At 38.1% G+C, this 11,339-nt stretch overlaps 2 protein-coding genes across 7 annotated transcripts in view; both read right to left on the minus strand.

The window, feature by feature from the left end:
* LOC102443492 (uncharacterized) overlaps nt 1-3,168 on the minus strand; it is a 16,983-nt gene extending 13,815 nt beyond the window's left edge. For all 6 annotated transcript variants that reach the window (XR_012897181.1, XM_075905508.1, XM_006120783.4 and 3 more), the window contains exon 1: nt 580-3,168. Coding sequence is in view for 1 of the 6 variants with exons in the window: in XM_006120783.4 (XP_006120845.2) it covers nt 580-586 (7 nt within the window). In the remaining 5 variants the exon portion in view is untranslated. The remainder of the gene's footprint in view (nt 1-579) is intronic.
* LOC102444366 (uncharacterized) lies at nt 2,929-10,566 on the minus strand. The gene is made up of 5 exons (XM_006120785.3): nt 9,696-10,566; nt 9,130-9,225; nt 7,196-7,720; nt 5,499-5,678; nt 2,929-4,528 (listed from the first exon to the last, which is right to left on the minus strand). Exons 1-5 carry the CDS (start codon nt 9,700-9,702, stop codon nt 3,216-3,218), a joined length of 2,121 nt encoding a protein of 706 aa, XP_006120847.2. The 5' UTR covers nt 9,703-10,566; the 3' UTR covers nt 2,929-3,215.
* Nucleotides 10,567-11,339: the final 773 nt, after the last annotated feature.

Consider the following 11,339-nt stretch of genomic DNA (forward strand, 5'->3'; position numbering starts at 1 on the left):
CTCAGCCTAACTTTTAAAAAGTTTGGCAGGCAATTGAATGTTAAATTTTAAGACAGTTACTACAATTCTGCATCTAAAAGGATATGCTGTTTTATATACACAACTACTCAGATTACAAGCATTAGCACAATAATTGTATATTGAATTGTACGCCCTGCTTTAAAAAAAATACTGTATGACTAATAGGAATACCTTTCCCAAATGAGTGAAGAGGCTTTTCCTACCTAGAATACTTGGGAAACTCAAAAATTGATTCATTACAATAGCAATATTTCTATAAATGACAGGCACCCTTTAGGATTACTTCTGAGTTCACATTTTACAGAAATATGTCAATGTTATTTTTTCTTAATAATTTCAGTTCATATGGCAGACATTCATTTATATGCAAGAGCATTGCTTTCTCATTTCATATTTTATTACTTTACAGAAAGTGTGTGCCTGAATACATTTTGACCACGCTTAGAAAATATTTATGCACTATTTGATTTCTAACCAGTATAATTTCCCACTGAATATATAGCACAATTTAAATACAAATGTTTGTTGCTAGAATTAAAAAAAGTTGGAACAACTTACAGTTCATCCTCAGAAATGCATGGACTTTTCTGTTAAAAACTTCAGCTTCCCTTGAGTACTATAAGATGTCACTGGTCAGAGTATTTATGCTTCAAGAAAACATGGTTCGCTAATTGGACCAGTCATCCATGTTAAGATTCATTACAGATTAACAACAAATGAGGCAGGCTCAAACAGGAAATCTCCGGAATTAGTAAAACCGTGACAAAACTAACATTAAAAAGCTGAGTGGTAACATTTTAAAAGAATTATAAAAACACAAGAGAAAAACGCAGATGATACTCTGCGATTCATGCATAACCAACATCACAGGAAAAATCCTGTCCTGGGAAAGAGATATTTACAGCTAGAGAGAATCCATATTTAATAAGAGCTAGTGGAAGATAATGCTTTTTCATTATGAATAAATTGTTTGTACAAGTATGCATTTTACACTTGGGCTATATCTACACTACAAGCCTACGTCTACACTGGCGCGTTCTCACACAAAAACTCTTTTGCGGAAGAGTTCTTCTGCAAACACTCTTCCAGAAGAGAGCGTCAACACTGGCATGTGCTTTTGCGCAAGAACATCCATGCCAGTGTAGACCCTCTCTTGCGCAAGAAAGCTCTGATAGCCATTTTAACCATAGGGCATTCTTGCGCAAGAAATTCATGTCAGTTTACTTGCGCAAGAACACGCAGCCAGTGTAGACAAGCAGCAAGTTTTTGCACAAGAATGGCTGCTTTTGTGCAAGATCGCACCAGTGTAGACACAGCCCAAGGTTTCTGTGCAAAAAGCGGCGGAGCGTCCACACCTCAAGTGCGTTTTTGCACAAGAAAATCGACAGAACAGAGGGCTTTTGCTGGTAGAGTTATTTCTCTCCCCACAAGGAATAACTCCTTTTTGCACTACAGCTCTTGCGTAAAGGCAGGTGTGGATGCTCTGGTGGGGTTTTTGCACAAGAAACCCCTATCGGCAAAAGCACAGGTGCTCTGATGGCCGTTCTGTGAATGGCAATCAGCTTTCTTGCACAAGCGTGTCCATGTAGCGTGGATGCTGTCTTGCACAAAAGCACGTCACTTTTGCGATGTGCTTTGAGGTCTGGATGCACTTTTGCGCAAGATGTTTTTGCACAAGAATTCTTCTGCAAAAGGCTTCTTGAGCAAAAACCCTGCAGTGTAGACAAAGCCTTGGAGTCATGTAAGAAGTATGCAAATGATGGTTCCTACTTTTCTGCATTAAATCTCAGTTCAGGAGATTATAAACAATTAAATTTGCATGAATTAAAATTTAAGGTATGACAGCAATAAATAATGAAAAGAGACTGATAAATTTAAGGGAGTGAATGGTACTTGTGACCCTAACAGCAAAATATCCTAACTTTCAATCTTTCCCCATCAAAATCCTTACTCCACACAAAAAAGGAGGATGGAAGAGGATAGGGGAGAGACAAGGGCCAGCTATCTAGCGAGAAGAAATTACAATATTTCTAAACAAATCCAAAATATACAAAACAAATTCTTTGTGATTTGCACCAGCCCTAAATCTGAACAAATATAAGCATTAAAAAGAAGGTGTTATTTGGATGGAATTGCAAACAGACTAACAATTAGCTGTTCTCACTTGCATGGAAATTCATGAGGGATAGTGGAACAAGATCTAACGTTACAGAAGATCAGACAGAGTTAATAGCTCACTGTAGACAAACATTTCTAGTTACATGGTTTATTAGCCATTTTATAAATTATTACTTGAAAATAGTGTGTAAAACCCATAAAGCCTACCAAAAAGACGGTGTTGTACATATAAAATAGCCCTATTGCTCAATAGATAGCTTTGCATTATTACTAATATTCTGCAGAAACAGAGAGAGAGTGCACAATTAGCAATCCATGTAAGAAGGTATAACCCATTAGCATTTCTTGTGCAAGTAAATTCATTTTTAGTGCTCATGAATAGGCCAGATTGACATCTCTGGATACTAATGGTGTCTGCCAATAAATAGAGCAGGTCGAGGCTCCGTACCCCATGAACTATCAATTTCTAAGCTGCTGATATGACAGTAATGATATGGGTGATTTCGGGAGGGTGGGGTGAATAATGGAATTTGGCTTCTTCTACATATCTGGAGCAAAACCAGCCTACATAAAATTTTCAAGAGTGCTAAGTCAACATATGTAAGTCATATGTACTTTATATGGGACTTTAGTATGGAAATCATATGGGCATTTTTGGAAAATTTACCCTAGATGATTACTGACCAAAACTCATTAGTCGTCTGATGTCTATCTGGTTGCCTAAATCAAATGAGTTTGGTAAGTCTCAGTCTAGCTTCCTGTAAATAAATGATCACATCACAAAAACTGTCACATTAATCACCCTTTTTTGGCACAAAGAATCAACTGAAGCAGGAACAAATTCTCCTCTTGTTCTTAGAAGTGGCTTTTCCAAAATAGGGTTCATGCAGCAATCAGAAGAAACAGTTTGCATTGTTCTGGACGTATGTGTACCACAGGGTTTCAACTTCCAGTACTGTCAAATCAGGTACATTTCACCAGTCTGCAATGTTATAACAACAATTTCGGTTGAGCAGATGGTCTACTGTCCACTGAACTTTTTTTTTTTTTTTTTTTTTTGGAGTAGTGCAATGAGTTTACTTTGACTTCCCTGGGGGATGAATAGCAAGTTGCACTTGATGGGTCTGTTTCCACCTCTCCCTAGTCCGCCTTCCACGATTTTCCACGACTTCATGCAAAAGATCAATGAAGGTGTATTCATTATTTCCGAGCAATGTGTTATCACATGGGGAGGAGCTGTGACCAGAGTTGTCTGAGGATGCTGGCGAGCGAATAGGGTCATTGCCAAATCCAGTCAGGGAAGGCGTCTTTTTGTTATTCTTTTTTACAGCCTCGGGGCCTCTGAATCCTTTTCCAGGCACTGAGTTATATGCATTCTCCATTGTGGCTATTTGCTTAGCTCCTTTCTGAAGTGGAGATACCAATTTCCTTGCTGGTTTTGCTTCTCTGTTTAAGTTAGGTTCATTACTGCAGTAATCACGAATTGACTTTTGTTCCCTTCCAGTACTTAGATGGGGATCAGACAGATTTTGTTCATCTTTGGATTCTGTTTTCCTGACTGCTGCTGGAACACCTGGAGCACTAGTGGGCATATAGGAACATGCCTGGAAAAAATCCTCACAACATAAAGTGTCTTGGCTTTGATCCCTTTTGCATTTTTCATACGGCCACGTAAAAACTCTCCTCAAAGAACACAGTCTCATATTCACATTTCTGTTCACAGCACCTTTGTGTCCAGTGCCAGATACACTGGGTGATTCTTCAGTTGTACTAGCAACACTTAAATACAAAAAAGGTTCAACCTTCTCTATTTTATCACTTCCCTTAACTCCATCATTCCAGCACACTTCTGAAACACCATCGTCCTGCAATGACTGCTTTAACAATACTGAACTATCCTTGTTTTGGGTTTCTATGCTTAGCTCAGTGGGTGAAGTGTTTGCATTGTGACTAAGCATAACCTTCTTATTGCAATCTTGCAAGCTATTGAAATACCACAGTTCCATAACATTGTTGCAGTCTTCATTTTTCATGCAGGGTTGTTCATTTATTACTATACTAGAGATTTTGGGTTGCTCCTGGTTCTCATCTGTTGGTCTGGGGTGTTGAGAACTACTGTGTTGAAACTCTGTTCTCAACATAATTGGTGAGGCAGATTTTGCCCGACTTCTCTGCGTTCTATTTTGTTGGGTTTTGCCAATTTCTACTATTGTCTGTAGCTTTTCATGTAATAGTCCTTGGCACGTTAGTCTCTCTGTCATCGTGTTAATGTGACCTGTTAATTTTTCATGGCTATTTTCAACAGTAACTTCTTTACCTGGCTGCACTTGCTTTTTCTCTTGTTTCATTTTCCAAAGCAGGAGAAGCAGCAAAAGAAATGAAAGCAACCCTGCAAAAATAGTTCAAACAAATAATTTTAAAATTCACCAAAACTATGTCACTAAAAAAAAAAAAAATCAAATAAAAATTAGATGGAATCTTGTACAAAAGATAAAAATACCCTAGACAGAGCTAAATTGTATAACCACTTCATTCCTGTTCGAAAAAGGTATTGACGTGGTTTATAAATGAACACGTTCATTTAAAGGCAAAACTTTGAAAAATTTCCTGAGAATGTTTTTATATTTTTTGTACATCCACTTGTATTAATAAAAATGGAACTTTCACCAAAGCTAATGCTCTAAAAGCAGAGAAAAAATATTTCTTTTGCAAGTTTCTGCCACCAAAATCTGTATTTCTTAAACTTTATTTTAAACATCAAATTGTGCTTTTATGCACAGCCTCTACAGAATCAATCTTCCAGGTGCTTTATTTGCATGTTCTTTTCAATTTATGCAATATATTAAATATTAAGATGCACCCACAGCAGGTCTCAATTTAAAAACTTCCCTTAGCCTCTTTGTATCTGAAATAATAAAAATGCTTTATTCGGGATCTCCTTGGACAACATGGCAAATGGCTTAGAATTAATTACCCGAGCTACCAGTTTCTGGAACAGTAAATTGCTCTCTTGATGAGTAACCTTATTCTACATTATGAAGTATACTAACGATATGCATTTTACAGAATTAAGTACTGAAAAACATTCAAAATACAACTTGAAAGTAATTTTTTTTCTGGACAAGGAAATTAAAAAAAACTCAGCAGCCTGTCATTTCTGCAGTGGAATTGTGACTGTTTTCTGGGTTTGCCTTGCATATTATCGTTCTATTGAACACGGCAACTCTATCTTGAAAAGAGGTGTACGGGACCTGGGTGTAACTTTTCCTGCAAGGCGGTGGGACATGCTTTCAAAAGCCTGAGTTTGAAATTAATTTCACAGTATGAAATAAGATACTGAAAATTGCACTGTCACACACCTACACACAGAAGCATCGCTGGCAATCCAACTTTATAAAAGTCATTCTCAAGTGATGGTGCTATGAGAATAGGTGGGCAGTTAAAGTCAGAGATGTTCCAAACTGGAATTCCCTTCAAGGCTGGTGGGCTCTGACACACCACAGATGAAGCATCTTCCAATACAGAAGCATTCATCAGCTCTGTAAAAACAAATAGTGCAAGACTCACTTGTGACTCCTTAAGATCCTGGGCTCTCACCATCGCTTGTTAAAGTACCCACAGATTGCACTACCATCAGAGAGCGAGCTGCAGGGACCTAACTTTATGCACTTTAGTTGTAACATTTTGGCCTCTGATTGTGAGCTCAAATGTATCATAAGGAAATAATCCTTCACTGACAGAGGGGGGTGGTTCAGATCAACTACATCTTTCCCATCTCCAATTGTTTGATAAAATGCATCTTTCCATTTTTGTCCATTGCACTGTTTCTACCTGCATTAGACATAATTCAGAGTACCCGGGTGCTGAGGTCCATCCAAACATTTTAATAATTTTCTGCCTAAGAGTGCGTCTACACAGCAGGGCTTAACTCAAAATAAACTACACGCATTGAGCTACGTCAATTGCCTAGCTTATTTTGAAATAGGGAGTGTCTACACAGCACTTATTTCAAAATAGAGCACTCTTCCTCCGACTTCCCTTATTTCTCATACAATGAGGGTCCCTAGAGTCGGTGTAAGTTGTCCTCCAGCTCAACAGTATTTTGACGCTATTTCAAAATAACTGCATGCCGCGTAGACGCAGACTAAGTTATTTCAGAATAGTGCTAGTTATTTCGAAATAGTGTAGACGCACCCTAAGTTATTGGTCAAGAAGAACCCCAGGATTCAGAAGGTCTGGAATAGTGTACAATACAACTGAAAGGTGGTTATATTTTAACAGCCTGCAATATTTTTGCAATTGATTCAACTTCCATTGAAAATGCCACCTTCTACCTCCCCACACTGACCCAACATTGTACTCCCAAAATTTCTCATTGTTCCCTTTTTACATTCTTCTGACACTGTAAAACAAATCATCACCAACACGCTATTCAGATCTTTCGCTCTCCGTTGCGCTATGTTTTCACAGTATGATCTTGAAGCATGGACTAATTCCTCCTACTCTTTAAAAATAAATCGTTACTGTAGGTGACATGCTTATCTAAGGAAACCGATTTACCACACAGTGCCCAACAGAATGTAGCCCCAACTTTGAGACTTCATACTATAAATACTACTACAGTAAGGAAGTAATTTACAGTAACATTCTGTAAGGTAAAAATACCGAGACATCCTGTGGCACTTTGAACTCTTAAATTTATTTGGGCATAAGCTTTTGTGAGTTGGGGACCACGGTGTCATCTGACAAAATGGGCTCCAGCCCATGAAAGCTTATGGCCAAATAAATCTGTTAGCCTTTAAGGTTCCACAGGGCTCCTGGTTGTTTTTGCTAAAACAAACTAGCACTACTACCCCTCTGATACGTTAAGGTGTATCAAATTATTACAAATACAGCAAAATCCTGAACCACCACATCTCTACTCACCAGGCCATTCTCAAGTACTTCCAAAAAGTTTCACATTTCTATTAGATTTCGGGCTACAGACGCCTAGTTATCTGAATAGAATTGGAGTTGCCCAAGGGTTTGGAATGATTGCAATTATGTGTTATGTTACCTTGCAAAAATAATCCAAAATCTTGAAGTTCACAGGAACAGTTCCATGGATTGTCACCCAGTTTCATTATTGGGGACATCAGCCCACTGAACACATTTCTTGTTAAGGTAGATAAGTTATTACCAGATAGATCAATAAAAGTTAGCTTTGACAAATTCTTCAAACTTCCACCTTCAATCATATGAATTCTATTGCTTGCGAAATTAAGGGTTGTCAGGTTAGAGAAACTGGACAACATATTGGGGCCAATTTCCTGAATGATATTCAGGGACATTGTAAGGTTTTCTAAGTGCTCTGGTTTGGAAAGCCAAGAAGCCATAACTGTAGTCAGATTATTTTGATATAAACTAAGTTTGGTGAGACTATGGAAAGAGTAAAAGGCTCCAGGTTCAATTTTTACGATGCCACTGTTCGCTAAAGCTAGACTGGTGACAGATTTCAAGTTTGGGCTGGTGAAGACACTTGAGTTGATAACTCCAATCTTCGTGACAACGAATAGAACAGAGGTCAGACCTTCAGGAAAATCTAGAGAATCAAACAGAAAAATGTGCTTGAATATGAGTGATTAACACCAGTTCTGTTCATATATCAGCTTTTTCTCCCTCTTCAAGAGCTGAAATTGAGATGAGTGAAATAATAACCCTAATTTGATCTCAATGTGTCCTCCTAAAAGTGGTAGATATTTGAAAAATTAAACCTGTTTGTTTGACATTAAGAATAAAATGTTATTTATTTTAGGTCTATCTATAAATAAAGGGAAGTTTTTGTTCACAGGACAAAAACTTCAGGAATTGGAAAATGAAGACTAGATGTTGCTCAATATTTATAGTAAAATATCAAAGATATCTATGTGTTAAATTGCGAAGCCATGTAATGAACTATATTTATTTTTCTCTGACCAACTCATCTGTGAAACTTATTCTAACATTCCAAACCTCTTAGGAGCTTCAGTCACTTTTTCCCCCACTCCCACTAGCTAAACCAAAACTATACTGTTTTGTGATTCGGACTGGTAATATTCAGTTCACAACGAACAACTAATTTAAAGTCTGATATTGCAACAGAGATGTTAATGGAGATTTAGACTGCTGGAAAGAAGAATTTCATAGCTTTTTCTAGCAGGACACAGTACTTGCTATTAATGCTAGACCTTGAGATTGGTCTCTCAAAGTCATCTCATTTTTATGTACAGAAAAATCATTCTGGGTTATTTGTATTAGCATTTTAGGTTTGTAATGATTTTTTCTGCATATTCTGCAATTACATACTTAGTAATTAAAAGAGAGTAGCAAAAGAGACAGTGCCAATGAAATTACTGGAAAGAGTCTCATTCACCTTAATGGTCATTGTATCAGGTCCTAAAATGTAAAATATTTTCCATAAAATGAAGATATGCGCTTACATTCTGTACCAACTTTTTAATCACTGATTTGTTAACTGTGCATCTTTCCTTACCTTGTTAACTGTGCACCTTACCTTTCCTTAAGTAGCAGTAACAAGTTCTAAAGTAAGTTAAATAGAATATATGGTGATTAGTGGGTTTCTTTTGAAATATTTTGAAGATATAGTAGTGTGAATTAATATGGAAGAAAAAGAAAGAATTAAATACATACTAAAGACACAAACTATTAATTTTTTAGAAGTACTATTATTCATATTTCTTTCAAAAGATTCTTGAACAACAAATTTAATCCAAAACTATGGACAATTATTCTGCAATCAGACGTGTAATAAGGCTAAGCCACATAACCCACCTCATCAATATTAAATGAATCACAAACTTATTCAAAATATCAACTTTTGAATCCAGAACATAAATTAGAACTAACATCTTCCTACCCTGGAAATCTTAAGCAATAAACCCTGCAGCATAAGTAGAATTTTTGGAGTGATTTTCACCTTCACAGTAATCAAAATACATATCTCTAGCTTACCTTTTGGAATGGAAGAGCAGAAATACCCATTTTCGAACACACACTGGAATCTTAAACTCTTCATCAGTCCCCAAATCAACATAAGCATAAATATCACTGCAAAGACACACATGCTTAAATAAAATCACAAAGGAAATGTTTTTATTTAAGGCTCACCTATATAACTGAATATTGATTTACATAATGCCCCAGGAAATGAAAGATGATACTTCTGCTTCATTTTAAAGTGTTTGCAGACTTAATGGATTAAGAAATTCAGCAGAAACTAGTTCAAATTTTTTTAAAATACTTTGATAATAAAGAAGGATTACTTAAAAATATCTTTGCTTATATTTAAAGCAAACTCCAAACCCTCCACCCTGCAGAATCAAAAGCTTGGTTTCATCAAATGATACCAAGAAAGCTCAACACTATTGAGTTCACTAGGCACTTCTTGCTGAGTTTGACTCAAGTCAGCTACTCCAATATTTTACCAGTAAGTACATCTAGTATGAAAGTTTCTTATTTGAATAATGCTTTAAGTTTATAGAGCAAAATTTGACATGCAGGAGAAGAAATTTACTTACATTTCATGATGAACAATGGTCAACTTTTGCTTGTTGGAACTCTAATGCCTGAGAGCTTGGCATGTGATTAAAAGAGCACAAGAATGCATGCAGTGTTTTTCTGTCAAAAAGACAAGCCAAGACCTGTTAAATTAACCTCATTTCTTACTTTCCCTCAGTTACCACAGTGGTGGGCTAAAAGTGCAGTCATATGGATGACCGGTAGAGTGTATCTGCATGGCATTTCCATGGATCTGTCACACTGGCAATAATATTTAACCACTTCATGGTATAATATAGTAAACATATCTATTCTTCTATCTAAAGATGCTTTAAACAGACCATTAGAAAGGTGTAGCATGAAAAGAATCCATTTGGCATCAATAGTTTGTTAACCATTATTCATTTAAGAAAGATTATTTGTATATAGTTAACCAAAATTCACTGTAGCTTGTGAATACAAGCAAACGTTCTGAGGTAGCTAAGTTTCAGAGGGGTAGTTGTGTTAGTCTGTAACTGAAAACATTTAAAAAACAACTAATAGTCCTGTGGCACCTTAGAGACGAACAAAAAATGTAGATGGTACTATGAGCTTTTGTGGGCACAACCCACTTCTTCAGATGAATGCACGAGATGCGTAACATAAGAAAGAGTAACTCATTTTGGGATTAACAGAGAAGAAATTAATTTTTATACCTTAATTACTCAAATAACTTAAATCGTTTCAAACAGTTCTCATGAACAAGTGCATATAAAAGTCTTTTCAGAACAAGCAAAGAAAGCAACTTTCAATTAAAGTCTTTCAAGCTTTCTATGTACAGGCAGTCCCCGGGTTACGTACAAGATAGGGACTGTAGGTTTGTTCTTAAGTTGAATTTGTATGTAAGTCAGAACTGGCGTCCAGATTCAGCCACTGTTGAAACTGACCAGCGGCTGACTACAGGAAGCCCAAGTCAGAGATGCACTGCCCCGGGCTTCCTAGAATCAGCCGCTGATCAGTTTCAACAGCGGCTGAATCTGGACGCATGGGACAGAGCAGCTCGGGCGCTGCCGGGTAGGTCCCCGCAGCGCCACACCTTGGCACTATGGGGACCAACCTGGCAGCACCCCAGCTGCTCTACCCCAGGTATTCCCAAGTCAGCCGCTGCAGAAACTGATCAGAGGCTGATTCCAGTAAGCCTGGGGCGCGGGTCCCAGAAGGCAGGAGCAGGTCCGAAGCAAGTTGCAGGAGCAGGTCCAGAGCAGGTCTCAGGAGGTAGGAGCAGGTCTCAGAAGGCAGGAGCAGGACCCAGGAAGCAGGAGCAGGAGGCAGGGGCAGGTCCAAAGAAGAGCCTCCGCCAATAGGCAGTCTCAAAAGACGTGCCTGGGCAGGGCCTAAACAGCTGACTGCAGATCAGCTGTAGAGCAGCCAGCAGAAAAACCATGGTAGGGGTTTAAATCCCTTCCAGGCTAAAAAAAAGAAACCGCTCACAACTGGAGGCTTTTACGCTCCGGAGCGGTTTCCGAGGTGCCTAGAAATAAGGCTGTTGATTGCAGAGTCTTGGTGTCAGAAGCCAAGCTGCCTCCCCCCCCCACGCTGGGGGACATCTTGGGAGGGGGAGAGTACGTCTGTGTGCGCCGTGAGGCGAGGTAAGATCGAGTGTAGTATCCAGACTCGGTTCCTGT

Source organism: Pelodiscus sinensis, chromosome 22 (genome assembly GCF_049634645.1).
Source record: "Pelodiscus sinensis isolate JC-2024 chromosome 22, ASM4963464v1, whole genome shotgun sequence".
Lineage (NCBI taxonomy): Eukaryota > Metazoa > Chordata > Testudines > Trionychidae > Pelodiscus > Pelodiscus sinensis.

Bases quoted from the DNA above. Each gene is read 5' to 3' on its own strand.
- LOC102444366 (XM_006120785.3), bottom strand. The intron at 5,679-7,195 runs GTAACATAACAC...TTGTTTTTACAG, and splicing joins TTTTGGATTATTTTTGCAAG to AGCTGATGAATGCTTCTGTA. The intron at 4,529-5,498 runs GTGTGTGACAGT...CTATTTTTGCAG, and splicing joins AGCGATGCTTCTGTGTGTAG to GGTTGCTTTCATTTCTTTTG.